The 21,877-nt window shown below is 37.0% G+C and overlaps 1 protein-coding gene across 2 annotated transcripts in view; it reads right to left on the reverse strand.

Annotated features, from left to right (window-relative positions):
- The window catches only part of vps50 (VPS50 EARP/GARPII complex subunit), a 148,711-nt gene that overhangs the window by 18,466 nt on the left and 108,368 nt on the right, over positions 1 to 21,877 (reverse strand). For both annotated transcript variants that reach the window (XM_077195999.1, XM_077195998.1), the window contains one exon: positions 8,029 to 8,177. In XM_077195999.1, coding sequence (XP_077052114.1) covers positions 8,029 to 8,177 — 149 coding nt within the window. The remainder of the gene's footprint in view (positions 1 to 8,028; positions 8,178 to 21,877) is intronic.

Raw genomic sequence — 21,877 nt, forward strand, 5'->3', positions numbered from 1 at the left:
CGATTTCTGTTGAGACATTCAGATGGTAGAGTCAGAATTTGGCGTAAACAGAATGAGAACATGGATCCATCATGCCTTGTTACCACTGTGCAGGCTGGTGGTGGTGGTGTAATGGTGTGGGGGATGTTTTCTTGACACACTTTAAGCCCCTTAGTGCCAATTGGGCATCGTTTAAATTGAAATTTAATTGCAGTGCCTTTAACACAATCCAACCCCACCTGATGGTAAAAAAATTGATTCACCTTGGGGTTAACCCAAGACTAGTTTTGTGGATTTTTGACTTTTTGACGAACCGTAGCCAACAAGTCAAATTTAACTCATGTGTCTCATCATTAAAAGCCATAAACACAGGGGCACCACAAGGGTGTGTTCTGTCCCCTATCCTATACACCTTATACACTAACAACTGCCAAGCAACCATTTCAAACCACACCTTTTTTAAATATGCTGATGACACAGCATTAGTGGGTTTTGTACAGTCCAATACTGCATCCCTAGAGGGCTTTGAGAGGGAGGTGCAGGGTTTTATCAATTGGTGTACAGATAATTTCCTTGTGGTTAATGCAAAAAAAACAAAGGAGTTGATCATAGATTTTAATAAAAAGGGAATTGTAGTTCCACCCTCAAATATAAACGGGGTAGTGGTAGAGCGGGTCACAACATACACATATTTGGGTGTTGAAATAGATAATAAACTGACTTTTAATGAATGTGCACAAAATAAGTCCAAAAGGTTGCAGAAGAGGATGTTTTTTTTAAGGAAACTTAACCATTTTAGAATAGACAATTGTATTCTTCAGATGTTTTATAAAGCTCTCTTGCAGAGTGTCTTATCTTTCGGTCTTATTTGTGCCTTTGGTAACATGTACATTAAAGATCAGAATAAATTGCAACGAATCGTCACAACAGCCAGCAAGATCAGTGGAGTTGATCAAGTATCTGTAGCCCAATTGTACAATGACCTTAGTCTTAAAAAGATAGAACAAATTATAAATGATTCAACCCACCCTCTTCATCAGAGTTTCTTAAGAAGTAACAGGTCAAGTGGTAGACTACTGCAAAGGAAAATTAGGACCACAAGGTACAGCAATTCTTTTGTGCCTACAGCAATTAGATTGTACAACAATCAGCTAGCATTTAACTAGCTTATTTATTCACACATGCTTGTCATGTTTCGATAATGTTTGTTGTTTTGTCTATCTTGTCTGTGTTTTTCTTATGTTTCTATGTTTAAATGTTTTAATGCTTTTGTATTTAATGCTTTTGTAGCTATGTTTTTATTTGTATGCAGCAGGTTTTTTAAAAGTGGAGCGTGTAATGGTGACCACATGAATTTCCTACTTGTGGATAATAAAGTTTACCTTGACCTTGACCTTAAATGCCACGGCCTACCTGACCATTGTTTTTGACCATGTCCATCCCTTTATGGCCACCATTTACCCATCCTCTGATGGCTACTTCCAGCAGGATAATGCACCATGTCACAAAGCTCGAATAATTTCAAATTGGTTTCTTGAACATGACAATGAGTTCACTGTACTAAAATGGCCCCCACAGTCACCAGATCTCAACCCAATAGAGCATCTTTGGGATGTGGTGGAACGGGAGCTTCGTGTTCTGGATGTGCATCACACAAATCTCCATCAACTGCAAGATGCTATCCTATCAATATGGACCAACATTTCTAAAGAATGCTTTCAGCACCTTGTTGAATCAATGCCACGTAGAATTAAGGCAGTTCTGAAGGCGAAAGGGGGTCAAACACAGTATCAGTATGGTGTTCCTAATAATCCTTTAGGTGACTGTGTATATATATATATATATATATATATATATATATATATATATATATATATATATAACATATATACAGGTATGTGTGTATATATATAGTGTTCAGGAAAAAGTGTCTCTGGTCGTAAATATATATTGACACTATACTACAGAGACACTATTGACTGAAAAGTGTAAAATCTCAACTACCAGGGGTGATAGTAGAAAAAAATCCTGAGCCTGAACTTTTTTCCCTGGGACAGATGCGTAAGGGCGAGTTTATCCTCCGCTAATTTCTGACACAAAGTGATGAGCGATTGTTCTTCTAGTCTTCTTATATTGTTGTCATATATTTTTGTCATTATTTTTTGAGAATGCAAGACACACACAAACACATGCCTATCTTCATAATTCTTGACTTCTAAAGTTTTTTGAATTCGACCCAAATCCTAAATTTCACTTGCACTGCACTGCAATGTATTTTTTCATGATTAATATTGCATTGCAAAATAATGTGTGCTGGTCAACTAGTCTAAAATTAAGAAACCCCTATAAAACAGTAAAAAAAAAAAACATTTGTAAATTTAAGATAGTTCTTTATCCAAATATGATAGCCTACTTGATAAAAAGAAAAGAAAAAAGGACTTTTATTTGTGCCGTGCTGTCTTTGCATTTGAACATTGCACATTGTAAACAGGACACGCATTAGCTGAATAAACGTTAGCCAATACAAACATACTTATAGAAAATAGTTGACAATGAATAGACAGGAGTCCTGTCATAGGACCAATAAATAGCAAAACCAGAGCCGTTCGGCTCTGAGCAAAACGAATCACTTATTCTAAAAAGAATATCAAGTAGCCTATTATGTTAGAAGAATCTGACATAGGGCTGTGTTAATAGTAAAACGTCCATCATTTAACAAATTTTAAAAACACGGGATGGATAATAAAAAATGCTTTCTGGCATTTTGACAGGAAAAAACACACAACCAAGAACAAAACAGTTCGTCAATTTTCATTTTTCAATTATCATCTCTCTCTGTGCGCGCGGTCTATGTTTGTGAGAGCGAGAGCTCGCGCAGCACTGATACAACGGTTTCTTATCCACAAGTAACGCGCTAGTTTTCATACAAAATTATTATGTAACAAAATTAGGTACTTTAGTTATTATAACACAATAACGTAACACATGCAGGCTACGTTTCTCAACACTGAGAATTAATAAATAAACGCCTGTTTGCAGACTCGCGCTTATCAGTAAATTAATCCACAAATCACAGTACTTTCATAATCAGTAAGCCAAAGCGATTTTAATTTTATTTAGATTTATTGTTCATCAATACTTAAGCTTTTTATAATTTGCATGGCTGTATGATGTCTTCCTCTTTTCTGAGTGACATGAATGACGGAGTATTTTAAGACAACCCATGCGATTGCGATCACTCCGTGTGATAATAGAATCCAGATTAAGTTAACTCAATACAATAGTACTTCAACTTTCCACATCCACCCCAGCCCGTTTACCTTCAGGAGTCAGAAGTAGCCTACCGTGACTACTGTAGCCTACTGTCCTCGGTCATGAACTCAATCAGAGGCGGCCGCGGCAGTGGAAGCGGGATCGAGCGGACTTCTTTATTGCTGTCGATTTTCAGTCTCTTTTTAATGATAGGCCTTACGCATCTTTTAATCATACCAGCTATTTGGGGAATGAACCCAGTGCTATGATTGGTCGAAGTCCGCTTCTTTTGCTGTTGCTTTTTTTTTTTTCAGACACGTCTATAACCTTACACCGGAAATCCGGCGTTGCGCCGGAGCGCTATCAGGCCTGAACTACTGTCCACAATAACAATAAAAAAAACTTATCACTGAGCGCTGATTAGCCAGCAACAATGTTTTACAACTAGAACAGGCAAAATAAATGTGCTGGTAATCAGTGAATCAAATGACATCTGATTATGAAAAATTTATGTGGGAGATTAAAGAACCAGAGCTTGATTTTTAATTGAGTAAGTGGACACTTGTTTTCGTCCCATTGTTATACATTTAACAATGAGAATATTTGATTTGGAATGAGAACATGTGGTGTCGATGGAATAGGGTATAATCGAATATTTGTACGCTTGTATAAATACAGTACTCAGAAAGTAACGAGAGACCCTGTTTTGTCGCTTATCTTTCACACCCTCAAGCCTGCTCTCTGCTCAGACTCTGAAGCCTTCATTGATTATTCCATTAAGCAAGGAAGTGAGGAGGAGTATGGGGCGCAAATAAGAGGTTGCACTGCCACTAACCATGTCAAAAAAAGTGGTGTTTTTGAGTGTAGTGCATTCTGAGCATGAACATGCTCCACAAGAAAAGCCCACATCTTCACCGCTTTGATGAATCAATGTGGTTGAGTTTTTGTGCATCTGGTGGAAGCAGACAGCCATTCGTTTCCCAAGAAGAACCTTTTCCAGGCTTAAATTCTGGATCTTCTGAATCCGTCTTCAGTCTAAGACTTTGAAAACGTTCTCCAGCACAATGCTTGGCACGAATCAAACACCATCTGGATGCATCCAAAGCAAGTATAGGGAGGATTAAACTCTCTCTGTGAATTTGTAAGGGAGTATTCCCTGCAGTTTCATGAAGGCTTAACGTCTTGCTGAACAATCAGTCGAATGGGAAAAAGGTCAGAATAGGAGGACTGGAAGATAAAACGTGGTTTGAAGGCCTGACGACTTGCTCTCTGGAATTATGGTGGAGATTCAGGTAGCTCTCATCAGCCCCTGCGGTGTCACATCACTTAATGAAATGAACTGCCCTTTCTGTTGCCAAAGCTGGTTCAGCCCACTCCTGTAGACTCATCCGCAGGGAAAGCAAGGCTTAATGGAGTTCGCTGATTAGATAACAACCACAGTGATATGACTGATTGGTTAGACAGGCTTGGGTGACCAGAATTCCCGAAAAATTCGGGACAGTCCGGGATTCTAAGCTGTTGTCCCGAATCCCGAATCCGGCCCCGATTGTCCCAAAAATTATACTAAGGGACTGTTCGTTTTTTATTTAAGAGGCTACAGGAGGAGTTTTAAGATCTATAGTCAAAACAGACTTGACCCTACCTTCGCCAGCATTACATTTTTCTATGACCCTCCAAAATGATTCTGAAAAAAGGCATGACCCTCCCTGATAATTTATTGATTACTTCTATACTGGTTTGGGCTTGGCAAAGATGTTCAGATCTCGCTATGCCTAGACCTACACCAAACGTTCATTAAAAAGGGTCCTGTACAGTGTGACATCTACGAAAATATTGGTGTTTGCGATGAATAAATGTACAACTGTAGCACGCGTGTGATAGTTTTTGTTTTCAGATACTTGTGTTTGTTTTCAGACATGATAGCAGTCGTTTAATACTTGTGCTAATGCGATATCACGATTTTTGATCGTGGATGATTTAATGTCTCCACAATCTGCTTTTGAAGAAATATGGTAGTATCGCTACAGCGCACATTATCAGCTGCAGTTCTGGCGCCTCATTCCCAATACTGTAAAACTCGACGTACATTACATCACATGTTAATGCAGCGGTAGAGTTACACTCACAGGACACTGCACTTATTCGCAATCCCAAAAGTTCATTATTTGCTCGTGCTTTAAAGCAGCGGTTTTCAAACCCTGTGTGGAACGACAGGATGATTTAAGGAAAATATAATTAAATTAAAAAATAAATTAAAAAACAAAATTTGTTTTCATAAAATCATAGTCTATAGGCCTATATAAAAGAAACACGCGAAATATGGATAAGTCAATAATTAATCCATTAATAAAACGAAAGAAAAAACTGCAAGAAAAAACTGCATGCGGCTGAGTTTGGTTCATTGAGGCGCTTCACAAGTTGATGGAAAGGAAACCGAGACGGCAGTTTGTTTGTTTTCTTTATTTTACAAAAGCAATGTTTTATTGCGAGTGTACACAAATATAAGTAAAAACTTTGCAGTTTCGAATGATGTCCTGTACAAAATAACGGAGTATATTTTTATTATTCCATTGCGCCGGCACCTCTCACACACAACATATTCCAGCATTTCAACCTTGACATCGCAGCCTGTTCATTATCAAAATAAAATAGTCATATTATAGTCATAAAATAGTCATATAAAAATTACACTGCTCTGTTTAAATAGTCAGTAGTAGGCTACAATTCTTGCCATTCAGCGTAAGCACTGCTCCACTGTGAATTTTCCAAAAAGGGTGACTTTCCCGTCGATATTGGAACGTGAGTGAAGTACAAAGCCTATAATAAATAGTAGTTCAGCATCCAAAAACATTGCGAATATGGAAACATTTTTATTCGAATGAGAGTTACGTGTGCAACATCGCACTTTCACTTTCGCTTTAAATTATTTCGTTTTGGCTTGTTTATAGTTGTTTTTTTCATTCTTGTTCTGTTCTAAATATCATTAAATTTAAAGGATTTGTTGTGGAATATTTTTAGTGTATTTTTTAAGCATACAGCAAACGATAGTAGGCTATTAATTGGTTAAAATTCTTATGATCGGTTGGTTAACCGGTTAATTAGCATCCCTGTAGGCTATATATAGCTAGATCAAAAGAGTGCAGAATCAACTTTGTGATCGCGTCAATGATCACCCAGTGCACGTGCATCATCAAAAGCGGTTGTTAACAAAAGTGCTGAGCTGAATTTTTGTGTCATCTGTGCACAACAGTGTTTTAAATGATAATAAAGTCAAATGCACCTTTAGCCCCCTTGTATTCTGTATGCTTGGCTTAAGAATAGGCATATATAGGCCTATGGGTAGCGTCAATAATAAGAAGGGTCACTCTTGAAAAAGTTTGAAAACCACTGCTTTAAAGCTTTGCCAGGTAAACATTTCATTGGCGTTCTGTTCTGACATGATGCACTTTTTCTGAGTGCGTACGTCTGAAGCGCGCGCACACGTGCACTGCCAAACAGCGCCAATCTTTCACGTGTGATTTTTTTTGGGTCAGACCCATCTGCTAGCGATAGGGGGGCCGAGACTGAGAGAGCTACATGGAAAAATATGCACCAAACAAGCCACTTTGAAATTTTGCTGTTTTCATGAATACAGAAGTTGGGTGACCCTCCCCCTAGACTAAAAAAAGTTGGATGACCCTCCCCTCAACAAAGAATACAAAGACATGACCCTCCCCTATTTTCCTCCGGTGGTCCATTCCATAAATACCGAACGGTCCCTAAAGCAAAATCTTGAGTAGTTATTGTCTGATAAAAAATTAAAAACTGTCCGTGAAGGTTGAGTCGTGAAGAGAACGCAAGTTGCAGCAGCCGCAAGCTCAGTGAATGATTGTGCAGGTAGCCAGTCGAAAAGGAGTGATTGATTTGTCGTGGCACTGTGTGCCAAAAAATACTTCGGCATTGAACAATGACTACATATTAGCTGGATATATACAGCTGGATATATGAAGCTGATGCTCTCTGGCTGGTTTCCCTTTTTAAATGCACTATGCAGAAATTTATTTTTAAAGCAATTATTTTGATAAAAAATTTAAAGAAATTGTTTCTTTAATACAGTAAAATAAATTCAGCCTTTGTGATCATAAGAAACTTCTTTCAAAAACGATTAAAATCTTAATTAGTAAAATAACATTAATTAATTATTATAAATAAATGCTGTATGTATATATTATATACGTACATATAGCAGTGGCCAAAAATTATGTCCGGAAGGGATATTTGTTTTTAATGACCCTACAAGTTCAATTAAACCATCAACATATGAGGAAAATATTTATCATTTTTAAAATATTAGGGAAGAACAAAACACTAAACCTGGTTAAGGTAGTTATCTGACAAAATTATTAGTCAAATTAAGGCAAACTACAACTACAGGCTTTATATTACTAATAAAAACAATGCATAGAAAAAAAAAGCTCACAGAAAAAAGCCTACACTGACTACAACATAATCAGTTATTAATATTTTGTTAGTTCTCTCGTTTTGGCAGGTGTTCATAATTTCTTTGTATGACAGCCTGCCCAAAAATGATGTCCACACAATTCGCCATGTTTGCATTATCACAATCAAAACAACTAGGCAACATGCTTACAAAATCTTTTTAAAGACATTTTTGATAATATTTGAATAAAGAGTGAAGATGTCAATTTTTAACTGTTGGCCACTACTGCACATATTTGTAACGAAAACAAGGGTGATTAAATAAAATAATAAAAACAACTTTCATATTATGTGGAAAGCCGGTTTATAGTAGCTCACAGTGATTCAGTGGCGACGACTCTCTCAGCCAAACCATAGAGCGTATCACTGGCCGTCAGGATCACCAGCTGACTGAGATGAGGACTGGGAACCTTCTCCTTCCTTTCCTCAGGAGACACATGAGGACCTGCGCTCTCCCCTCCAGCCTCCTGCAGGAACAACAAACATTTAGCTTCGGTTGAGGTGAGAAAGCAACCCGACCCAACGGACCAAGCGGTATCAATAGGCTATATACATGTGAACAATAACAGGACAGCTTTACTCACATGTGACTTGCATAAACACATTTTGGTACGCTTTGAAATGTTGCCTTGTGAAAGTGACAAGAACCAAGAAGAAAATGCAACATTGTAACAAATTAAGTCCCTGTTTTGTAACAAAGCAAACAATCTAAAAATGGCCCTTTTTACACCTGATATTAAGATGAATTTTGGTCGATTGGGTCACAATTGGACGACGCTAAATACAGGTGTAAACGGGGTCTAAAACATTTTGAGATTGTCCACTTTCGACAAACAGCCGCGAAAGACCGCCTACTCTCCTGACCTAATGCGGAAACACTGGGGAAAGCCAAGACCCAAGTTTGGTTTGAAGACGAAAATCATACCAAGCACAAAGTTCTCTCACTATTCCTGATTTCTAACACACACTCACAGCTTTCGCAGTGGTCTGGCGGCAGTCAGAGAAGAAACAAAAGCTGATGAAAAAATGGCTTGTTTGAAGGAAAACACTTTCCTTTGAAATACTGATTGCTCGACATACAGTAAACAAAATGTTCTTCTAACACTATTTTGCACCATTAAGTAATAGTCGCTTTTCGTTACCTGAAAGTGGATAACAACCTTAGAGGTTCAGAGTTACAATAAAAGTAATGAGTGAATGAGCTGTCAAAAGAGACCAAACACAGTACGTACACAACAAAAAAAAAAATTTAATGAGGAACTGTGAGTTCTGCCACCACAGACTAATGCTTTGCCCATATGTAAATTAGGATAGCACACGCTTCTGCTTTCCCATCATCCTGTACCTGAAAGAGGGGGTTGTAAGGTGAAGCATCCTTACAGTTCTTAACCATTTTCAAGAGTGCTTTGCGGCAAATGGCACAGGCCTACACACTCACCAAAGAAAACCATGACGTAACAGAATGAGAGCCATTAAAACCACAAATTAACAAATTGTGCTGTGTATTTATTCACATTTACTTTAACTGAAAACCCATTTAGATGTCACATTAACTCAAATACCATATAATCAAACTGTAATCACTTCATTTGCTCTAAAGAATATTTCTCTCAAAAATGAAGGTTCAGTCATTTATTCACCTCCTGTCGTTGCAAACCTGCATTCTCTTCCTTGATTCAGGGTTATTATTAACTAAAACTATCAAAAACATTTATGTTAATTAAAATGGAGATTAAATGAAATATAAATATTAATTATATTTTTATAATAATGATTATTAAATATGAATTATAAAAGTAGAAATGTTGCCATAAACTGAAATGTTAAAGTTTGTTTATTATTAACTGGAAATAAATAAATACTAACTAAAAACATGAGCTGTGTCTGAAATCACTCACTCCTTCACTAATTCCTATTGCAGTTGAGTCCACTATATAATGATGATTGATAATGATAAAAAAGGAAAGAATTACAACCAGTGTGAAATAAATGTTAAAGCAGTAATAAAAAAGCTGCAAACTGCATCTCTCGTTCAAACTCGCCTGCTCCCTCTTGCAGCTCGTGTTGGATTATGGGAAATAGTGTTTAAGTGAGTGTACATAGGATGAACTCTTGAAATCAGAGTGCATTGTGGGTATAAAGGGGTGAACGAATGTAAGGAAATTAAGTTGTTTCCCCGATATAGTGTATTATATAGGAGATAGGAAATGGGTTTCTGACACAGCTTACATAAAACTGAAAAACTAAATAATAATAATAATAAAACCTAAATAGCAATATTAAAATAATAATACAAATAATAAAATGGCAAAAGCACATACTAAAATTACTACAAATTAAACTAAAATTAACACGAAAACAAAAAATAGAAAAATAAAAGCTAGTTCAAAATATTAATAAAACTATACTAAAACTAAAATAACAGAAATCGATTAATGTTCACTATGGAAAAGACAGACGTGAACATCCTGACTTTTTGTGAGCATCTCTTTTTGTGATTGACGGAGTGAAGAAAATAAAGTGGTTGTGGAACAACAAGAGTAAATTATGACAGGATTTTCATTTTCAGGAGACCTATCCTTTTAATCAAAAAATTGCAAACAATTCAGAGCAGGCAAAAAAAAAAAAAAAAAACCTGTTCTTTAGGTGATGTGATAACAGCTTGCATGAACCTGAGGAATCATCTCACAAAACATGAAAATTGGTTTGAGATAACACAACAGCGCAATGCGATTTGATCTTTGCCATTGCATCATTAATATTCAAAGCCTTATTTCCCAATATCCTTAAACAAACCAATTCAGGCCATATGCGATTACCGCTGAAGTGCTGCCTTTCCTGATGTGTGTACATGAATTAATCATACAACTTGATTTGATACAAGTGTAGACATCTCCCTGTAGAATTAAAAAGAGATCCAATCCAGTCTGCATGCATCGCTTACAGATTTAGAAGAGCAATTGACGTTAACTAATATATGCTTGGGTGGGGGGAAAAAAAACATACATTGTTCCCAGTAAGATTTTCTTATTTAAGAAATTAATTCTTCTATTCAGCAAGGATGTATTAAATTGATCAAAAGTGATAGTAAAGACAACGCTATTTACATTAGTTCCAAAAACAGTTACCGGTTTCCATAAAAAAATTTAGGCAGCACAATTGTTTTCAACATTGATAATGTTGCAAATCAGTATATTAGAATGATTTCTGAAGGATCATGTGACACTGAAGACTGGAGTAATGATGCTGAAAATTCAGCTTTGCACCACAGGAATAATTACAACAACAAAAAAAGGTACATTTGACTGTGCTTTTAATCAAATAACTGCTGCCTCGGTGAGCAGAAGAGACTTCTTTCACAAATATTGAAACATCTTACCGATCCCAAACTTAAACATTCCCAGCTTTCACATTTCTTTCCAGAGAACAATATAAATTCTTGGAGAGCAAATAGCAGGCAATTCAGCATCAATGAATTCTGACCAGAGTCTATTAACCGTCTCTGCACTTTGGTCTAAACATGAAAGATTCTGAGGTCATTTCCTGGCCACCAATTTCACCATGTTCAAAGCTGAAAGCAATATTGATCTTTTGTCCAGTGTAATATATTCTGAATTATACGATCACTATATGACATTCATCCTTTAAATGAGGTCAGAACAAGGAATATCTTCCAAAATCACATTTATGTTGAAGGATACAAGAGAAATCATCGGATTGTACTATATATAAAAAAAAAAACACTGTCCAAAGTAATCAATCTGTCCATGAAATGACCTTTAAAAGACCATAACCCAAAGGCATGTTCAGTACACGACGTCTGATGAAATGTGAAACGAAATGCCAACTACAGAGACATCTTCACATATAAAACAGTAGGGGCTCTATCATACACCCGGCGCAATGCAGGCACCAGGCGCGACTCAAGTGTGTTTTGCTAGTTTCAGCCTGACGCAGTTATCATTTTCACGTCCTGCGCCACGTTCTTTCAATAACAAATGCATTTGCGCCCATTTATGCACCCATGGGCGTGCTGGTCTGTAAACGAGGTGTGTGTTCAGGCGCATTGTTGGCGCGTTGCTATTTTGCGCCATTGACCAACAAAAACCTGGGCCCAGTCCCAATTCGCCTACTTATACTACGACCTAAAAGTATGTACTCTTTTTGTGAAGAAAAAGTACATACTTTTGAGTGTGTAGCAAAAGAGTAGGCAAGCTTTGGGACATACTATCACGTCACCTTTAATGGACAGCTCTGTCGCGTGTTCCTGTCACCGTAAACTGCCCTGTCAATCCTCTTGTGTCGCAGTTAAAATCCTCCATTCAATCTAATTTTATTTCCTACCGTTTCGGAGAGTAATGATGGGCGATACCACTTATTTTGTTTTTCGATACGATACCGATACTTTCAAGGCCAGTTTCGTTGATATAGATACCAATACGATACCTCTTAAATTAACTTTTAAATTTGAAAATTTCTTAAATTATTGAATTACTACGATTAAAATGGGTAATGATACCCACTAAACATTATATTTGAAAGGCATTTTAACATTCAATATGCCTTAATTTGAATTTATTAGATTATGTTTTTTATGTTATGGTTAAAATGTTTACTTGTAGTGGTAACGATGGAAATCTACAAAATATTACAGGCCTATTTGAACTATCGTCCCTGTAATGTTCATATTCATAAGGGACTGCCAGTGACAGGCTGTTGCACCAATAAAATGTAACCTTTTTATTCTGACAGTGTATGATTTATTTTAAAATTAGTTACAGAATAGAACATCAGTATGAACTTTTAACATTCAATTTAAAACAATTTAATTGCACAAATTTGCACAATGCTACAATTTGTTTATTTTGAAATAGCTCAAACATACATTTTTCTGTCTTCTGTTAATCATTGTTTGAATCACTGATCTATCTAATGACAAAATATAGATTAGTGGTTTGAATGCATTGTTGGCAGTGTGTGAACACTCTCTGTGATTGATTGGTTCTGACTTGCAGAATTTGCGTGTTCAGTTCAGATAAGCAGAGAAGTGGTTCTACTACACAATTATGCACTAACATAGGTTATTCATCCAATTCAATGCATATTGTACGCATTAGATTTCTTGTCAAATAAACAAAATCACTGGTAAAAAAAAAGTATAGATATTTTTATTTGAGTATCGATACTTTCGATTCTCGACGTCAGTATCGATACATCGATACTTCGTATCTATCCGCCCATCACTATCGGAGAGCACGTTCACGTTAAATAATGATAATTAATCACTCAAACCCCTTTATCTAACTCTCTCTACATACAGGGTATCTGCACACTTAAGGCTTTTTAAGACCTTTTTAAGAACTGAAGAAATCAAAATTAATACCTTACATTAGGGGTGTGCAATATTGACAAAAATATGTCTCAATATTTTCAAAGTTTTGTTGATGATAATTAGATGATATTTTACTGATTGTGTTTGTGTACTGGTACCATGGCTGGTTTAGGCCTGTTGTTGACAGCTGACTCACGAAGATATTCATATTTTTCATATTCTATGCAGTGGTCAGTTCACAGCAGTGACAGAAATTAACATTTTTTATTAAAGGGCAATATTTGCAAACCTTAAATTGAGTTCCAGGGGCATTTCCACCCATATATGGACTTTTTTTTTTTTACTTAAGAGGTATGCATCACCTGTTATGTCAAATTCTACATTTCAAATTAAATTATATTAGAATAATAACACAATACCACTGTTACCAGTTAAATGAAATCATTAGATCAAAATCCATCTTTTCAGTGCAGAGGAGACACAGAAGCAGCATCAGAACTGGCAATAATATATTTACACTCCATTTACAATTGCATAAATAAAGCTATGATATATTCAATTCTTAATTCAATATTTAAAGATGAACTGATTTCTAATTGTAACATTTTAATTACAGGGTACTTAAAATGTGAAACTAAACCCGCCAGTAGGTGGCGGGAAGTCACTGTATCAGGGAGTCATTCATTCAACCGATTTGTTCAAACTGCTGATTAATTCAGGAAGTGCAAGTGATTGTTGATTGAATCGTTAAAATGATTCATTCAAAACGCGTATTTCAGTCAAGAAATCATCGCTGTCTTTTGCATTGAGACTCTGCTAGGGTTTCATTTTGAAATTCTCGTCAGCGAAATAAAGGGAAAACAAACAATATTGACAATATTGTTTATAAAATGTAACAATGTTAATTTAACTGTTATATAAAATAAATATCATATTTGCTATTGTGCACGGGAAAACAGCCCTCTTGCTGTTGTAATATTGTATGATAACAACATATGATATATAAAATACCAAAACGTTATACGTCTATTAGGAAACATACCTATAAATGCACTGACACATCACGCAGTGAAAGCAAGCATGAGAGACAAATGCGATGTCAGCTCGCAGTGCGCCCTCGTACATAGTTAAAAGTAAAACAATGATTCCAATATCATAATAGACAATACACATCGCACACCACTACACACATAAAGAATGAACTTACAATTGAACTGAAATTAACCAGCTTTCTTCTCCTCTCCTGCTGTTTTGCGTGCAGGAGACAGACGTAATGCTGGCGCGAATGTGACGCGAAATGTCACGTGAACGAGCAAATCCACAAAGAACGAATAATAAATAAAAAAGTACGCTAATAGGATAGTTTTAATTTGGAAAACATTAAGATATGTCTAAGTCAAATTGCCATCGAAAATTTAAGACCTTTCATAATTAAAAAAAAGACTTTAAGACTTTTTAAGGCCTTACATTTTTAAAATCTAATTTAAGACTTTTTAAGGACCCGCGGACACCGTGTACATAACCGGCGGACTCGCGCGTCCTCCACGTCTGTAGTCTTTTAACACTTTTCACTCGTGTTTGTAGTTCTAACCGAATCCTGGTCCAACGCGCGATGGGTTGTGGGCAATATTAGCCGTTAGTTTGTGCATCGATCACAATGCGCGTACACTCTGCTTATTACACACACAGGGACGCACAGCAGCACACAAACTATCCAATTATTAAAAATAAAAGGATTTCAATGTAAAAGATTATTATTGTGTACATAAAGATATGGTGGAATCATCGTGGATGGTCTGCTTGCACGCTTTAACCTCACGCATGAGCAGATCCTTTGTACTCTGGAGAAGCGTTCGGTCGTACCCCTTGCAAATTCCTCCATGTAAATAGCGAATCCGCCAAGGTGCGAGCGCCACTGGCTTTTAAAGGGAATGGGAGATGAGACTGATTGGTTTATTGCACGTAAAGCCCAAAACACACCCATTACTCATTAAGAGAATAGGGGCAACCCTTTTAGACCATGCGCAGTGCGCTCCAACCATTTCCCCCATTGTTAAACTAGCAAAAGTGGATTTGGACACACCCTAAGTGCACTTGCGCCCTGCGCTTTAGACCGTGCGCCTAGATCATTAAAATAGGACCCTAAAAATGTTCAGCCCCTTCTGACTGAGTCATGCTTTCTTTTACACCATTTAATCTTTTTTTTTTTGTGCTTATCAACATTATAAACTAAAGAAGAGTCTAAATAAATGCTAAAAACTGCTGGGAAACCTACTATAAATGGAGTCTCCAAGACACCAGCGAGCCAAAGTATAAAGACAAATCTACTTAAAAACAACAATGTTAAAATGTCCCGGAGTGGCCAAGTCAGAGTCCAGGTCTCAATCCAGTTGAGAATTTATAGCTGGACTAAAAAAATCTGGATCTTCATGAAACCAGCTGAGCTTGAGCAGTTCTGCACAAAAGAATGAAGAGAAATTGCAGTCTCCAGATGTGCAAAGCTGATAGGGACCTATGCTCCTCCGTATGAAATAGCATACTATATAGTAGGTGTTACACTTGGTTTGAAACTTTCTTCATGACCATTAAAAAAGTACGTTCTATATAGTATGAATGTGTGTAGTAAGCAGGGTTTGAAATGAACCCCCGCCAACCCCCAAAATGCGGGTGTATTTCAGCAGTGGCGTGTAGATGCCGTCACTCCTACTAGCCACTTTGGCTCATATATAATATATACATTTTTTAATTTTTTCAGTGTCAAGCCCTGGTAGTATGAATGAAAATTGGACATTCATCATCCACCATGTTGTCATTGTAACATGATAGTAGCTTCACTTCCATTCACAAATCCCCTCCCATGGTCTCATGGGATAGTAAAGTGTCCATCGAATGCGCACTTCAGAATCTACTCTACTCTGCATTCTTAATACTGTAGCGTTGCGTCCGAATATGCCTACTTCCATACTATATAGTATCCTGTTTTTCGCCTACTATAGTATGGAAGTAGGCATATTCGGACGCAACACTACAGTATCCACACAGACTAAATATTGCATCTGCAACATTCCAACTTGATACTTCTGAAAATGTTGTGATTAATATTTTTTTTCTCCCTCTTTGACATGAAAGAATATTTTGCGTATTGATCAAGTGCCTAAATAAATCCTGTATGATTAAATGAAACAAAAACTTCCAGCGGAGTGAATACTTTTTATAGACACTGAACATTCTTAAAATAGAAGCCCTTATGTCCAGCACTCCGCCTCAGTTTGTTATCCATGCCTGAAAATAATCTAAAAGCATACATGTAACCCTCAAACATCCAAGTCACATCACTCATTTTTACTCCAACATACTAGTTTTCAGCACAACCAGTTCTCTGCAAGTATAGACATGTAGTGATTGTTTTGCTGGAAACCTGCAGAAAGCGCTCTCTGATTTGGGCTTTTTCTTCCCTGCAGAGTTTTTCTGGCGGAGCAGTTTGAGTTCCTTCAGCCTCATCTCGACACCATGATGCCTTCAGCCAAGAAGCCCTTCCTCCAGCAGTTCTACTCACAGGTCCGTTTCATCCCTCCGTTTACGGCCCTGGCCTTTCCACTCTTTTCGATCTCCCTCCTGTCTGCTGCAGGATCTCTAGTGTCTTTAAAATGTGTAACTTCTGTTATAAGACACGAGATGACTATTGATGAGCTCTGCTGTCTGTATGATCGGTGTGGAGTGTTTTATGACAAAAATCACCCAGCAATGGACTTTAACAATATTAGGCGATATGAAGTGTAATATACTACAGAGCCTTGTAGAAGTTTATTCAATTTGTGCTCTGTGATATGTCAAACTAAAACAATCATAGTGCACAATTTCCTTAAGTGTATTCTTTTATGAAGGCACACGAGACTCTGAAGACCAAAGATTTATCTTTCTGGAAATCAGACTAAATGATGTGTGGTGTAAGCCAAACACGTCAGGAACATGCCATTGTCACAGTCATGGCTGAATCACGCTGTCAGGATGTTTCCCTGTCGCAGGACCAGGGCGACTTGTGAAGACTGAGATTTTGACCAAAACCTTATGGTTGAGGTTGAGACCAAAATATAAGCAATATAGTTTTTGCTTGTTGAATAAAGCCTGTTTTATGCTTCTGCGTCGAATCGACGGCGTACCCCCGCAGACCCCTCTGCTTCGCCGCGAACCCCTCCGCCGTAGCTCGATGTGCACCTCCAAAAATTGTAACTACGCGTCGAGGCAATGCAGACCACAAGGGCTGTGATTGGTCAGATGCACCGCGATGCAACTCAACCTGACGCAGAACCATAAAACGGCTACGACGCCGTAGGAGTGACGGCGTAGCTACGCCGTGGAGTTGAAGCAGAAGCATAATGAGGCCTTAACAGTGTAGTAATATGTATTTTTGAATAATATACTGAATTACATAATTTATAAATGAAAGATCTAGTTCAACTACGTTCTCTTTTGATTTAAAACCCGATGGCCGCAGAGCAAAAGATAAAGATTATTCATAACAAATGTTCACTCTGGCATAAGTGCAACAACAGCTGCTTCACATTGAACAGCCTAGTAATAAACAAAAGGACCAGAAAAAAAACCTGAAATAAAACACTATAAAAGGACTTTAGATTGATTCAAACTGCCTACTTGGAAATGCAAACAGTGTTTACATGATAAAAGTGGCACATTTTAATTTCCACATCCCACTCGGCTTATTGATATTCCTCCATGCTACTTTATCACTCGCGTGCAAATAATTTAAAGCTGCCCTGCCTACTGAAACCAGGTTTATCTATTGTATATACTGAGGTATAAAAGATACTGGCTGACACATTATGCTGTTGCAGCCGTATAAAACGTCATCCCACCCAGTCCTAGTAGAAGATTAAATTAATGCAAATACAGGAAAGTCCTGGAGGAAATCCCACAGGAACACCTGATAGAGTCTGAAAGACGTCAGCGACTTGGGAGAAGATTTGTTTTTTAGCAAGACAATGACCCCAAGCATTCCGCCGAAGCTACACAGCCAATGGCGTAAAAAGCCAAGTCAGAGTCTGGAATGCAATCCAAATGAAAATTTAAAGGTAGACCTGAAAAAAGGCTTGTCACAAACTCAATGTAGCCTGACTGAGCAATCTTAAAGAATAGAGAATAATTGGACAGTTGTTGTACTACTCCTCCCTTGTAAATCATACAGGATATATGCAAATGCAGTCAAGATTTGAGGGCATTCTGAATATGTATTAAGTAAACAGCAGCCAAAAAAAGATGCATCAAACAATTGCTGAATGGTATCTGAGGTTAACGCTATCCATAGAGATCAACTGTAATGAGGTTACGATTAACATTCTGTTCCTGTTAGAATAAACATGAGAGGATAATGGGATTACTGGGCTTAATACCACGCATACATTGGAGATTAAAGATTAATAAATTCACTTTGAGTTCTACTGCCATAAATTCTCTGATGAAACAAACTGAAATTACAAATGTGCTTAAAAATACTATTTGAGCCATTAAATTCACTGCACATTAGAGGTGTTGTGCTGATAATGACCCAAAGGATCAACAGCAAAGCTAATAGAAAAAAATCTCCCAAAATGACAAATGTGAGGCAGAACAGTTGTTGTGAGTTACATTAGGATTCTGCAGGGAAGATCTGATGGTGACACTGGTGTGCTCTAGTCAAAATGTGATGGGTTAAAATTTAAAAAGAATTTTCAGCATCATTACTCCAGTCTTCAGTGTCACATGATCCTTCAGAAATCATTCTAATTATGATCAATTTTGAAAACAGACTTAATATTTTTGTGAAGACTGATATATTTGTTAAGGATTCTATAAATAGAAAGTTCAAAAGAACAGCATTTATGTGAAATAGAAATCTTCTGTAATATAATAAATGTCTTTAGTGTCACTTTTCGTTAATTTAATGTATCCTTGCTGAATAAATGTCTTTCCTATAGAAGCTTGTTCCCGCCACTGAATAAAACTATTTAAAAAGATAATTGCGACTTTTTCATCTCACAATTCTGACTTTTTTTCTTGCCATTGCGAGTTTATATCTTGCAATTGGAAGTTGTAAAGTCTAATTCCGAGGTATATACTGACTTTTAGTAACTTTAGCGAAAATAGCGACTTTATATCTCACAATTCTCGATTCTCCCGCATGGTCTAAAATAGTCTGAATACACTTAAGATCGGTGTACCGTATAGTGACTCGGGATAAGACAAAAACACTGTTTGGAAGATGGCTCGTGATGTAATCACTCATTATATAAAAAATAAAATGAAAAAAGATACAAAAAATCCCTTCTGCTTTCAGTCGACCTTTAACTGATTTTGAAAGTCTGGGCCAAAATAAAACAGCACTAGCTTTGGTAATGTGCAAATCATGGCAAAAACAAAGTTAGAGCAACTGAAAAACGTGTAAACATTTACACTTCATGATCATCCTATTAAACTGATCCTGATATGAAATTTCACAGTTCACAGAATCTTTGGATCTGCAGAATATCTGCCTTAGGGAAGTTAACATTATAGCACACAACGTTTTCTTACTTTCGGAAGAGCTGTGCATGACTAACTGCAGGGATCCGCAAAGGTACGTCGCTTAAAATGAGGTTACTACAAAACAGGAAATAAATTTGGCAGATGAGCCTGCATACAAATGCTCATTATCTGCATATGAATATAATTTTGTAGACTTTGATGGCTTAGCATCCCATTTAGAATCCCTTCTGCTTTCAGTCAGAGCATTAACTCTGAAAACAAGTATTTAATGCAAATCACAATTATAAAGGACACTAAGCTAAAGAAGATATCACAAAAAACTACAGGTTAAAGCATGAAGCATAAAATACAATTGGTGAAATAACATTAATTATACTGTACAATAAAAGAAACAGTTACAAGGTTTATGGTAACATGAATAAACTGTAAGACAGAAAGTGCACGCCTGCCTGGCAAATTTTTGTGAACTTGTCTTTTTAAAGGGAACCACGACTAGCGCGGCATGTCGGCCTTATAAGATTAACGTGGGCGTCAGCTATAAAAAAGTGATACAAAAACACTCCAAATGTTTTAGTTTTTATATAAAAAAAGTCGAAAATCCGTTCACTCGTAGACAGCCGTACTTATATACCTATAGTCATTTTAGCCTCACCTTTAAATCATAACCTGGAAAACAGACACAAAAGGAATCCCATACTCCATCTGCAGCATCTACACTTGTCTGCCAAAAGACCAAAGGCACAACAGCAAAGACAAGGCAAAATCAGGCAACTTTGCATGCAGGTGTAATAAGTTTGTAAACCTTTCCGAAGTGTCATATTAAATATTTTGGAACCTGTAAAAGATTTAAAGTGGCCATGGTGAAACCATTCAGTGAGAGCAATGCAAGAAAATATGGGGCAAAAACTTTTTCACTGCACGTACAAAAACATGCACATTTCGGCATTTAGTACCTTAAGAAAATGCGATTCTGTTTGCTTAATTGGTAAATTTGCTAAATTGGTAAATTCTTTTCTGTTGTAACTGACCGCTTATCACAGATGCTGTTTAAAACCTTGCACATTGCTTCAAACAATCTGTCAAATGAATTAAATGTTGAAGGACCTCAATGGAAATCAAGCTTCTTTAGCAACCCAGTGCTAAAAGCGCCAGTGGTTGACAGCTGGTGGAGAGCGTAATCTTTGTAAGCTGGACCGGGAGGCGAATCCTACCGGGTTTTCGCCCCGTCAATCCGAATGCGATACAATGCACCAGGCTTCATAATTGTTCTCTTATCGGGCGCTAAAGCTACCATCTAAAATATGAAGGGAAAAGGTTCAAAAGCAAAAAAAAAAATCAATATCTCATCTCGAAACGGTGATTCTTTTCCGTGAATATGCTTCACTGCAAATAAACTTAAGGCTAAAGCAGTGCTACACCCAGAGTTCGGGCTTGGGCTATATTCAAAATAAAAAGAAAAGAGACAGAGAAATGGAATCTGATAACACACAACTGAAATACCCGAGCAATGGCCTAGCATCGCCACAGCCTCGGAATGCTTAAACCTAATCTGCTTTTAGAAAGGGAACAAAAGACCAAGAGTGGGAATGGTAAGGAAAAATCCATTTCATTGTGAACATAGCAGAATTTAATTACAAAGCCCTCACAGCTGAATATGAGTGGACTCAAATGTAATGAATTGCTCAGACGTTTTCTCTTAACAATGCACAAAATAACTATGAAAAAAAAGAAAAGGCACATTTTAATAAAACGCGATCCTGAAAGACAAGGCGATATTTCGGTGTTGAGTGAACACTGTTGATAAAACTCCGAGCAGCTTATTAACAAAACAGGGTAGATAATGCGCATCTAAATACAATTCCCAGCATTTAAAATGGTTATGCACAATCATTCATTGGTGATCAACCAAGAGCTGACCCAAGCACACTCATAATAACTCACAGCATGTTTAATTGATGCACACTTCATCAAGTGCTTTAACAAAATGAACACACAAAATACATATTCAATCAAGCATTATGCAAATGCTCAAAACATCAGGGGTTCTGATGTTTACATATTTAAAATATTGATCGACAAACCCAACGAGGGAATAGACAGCAATTAATGGGAACCAAAACAAATGAAATCTCTTGACACAAGCCCATTTGATCATATTTCCATATGCATTTACACCCATAAATGTATCTAAACTGGACTTTTGGGAAAGTCCAGGAAGCTGCAAACTAAATATTATCCCTTTGATGATTTATGCTTTTTAGGGCAACAACGTGTCAATGAAGCCACAAACTGTAATACTGTGCAATACTGTTTGCA

This window comes from Siphateles boraxobius, unplaced genomic scaffold (assembly GCF_051911475.1).
Source record: "Siphateles boraxobius isolate OS27281-9 unplaced genomic scaffold, OSU_SipBor_1 35, whole genome shotgun sequence".
Classification (NCBI taxonomy): Eukaryota; Metazoa; Chordata; class Actinopteri; order Cypriniformes; family Leuciscidae; genus Siphateles; species Siphateles boraxobius.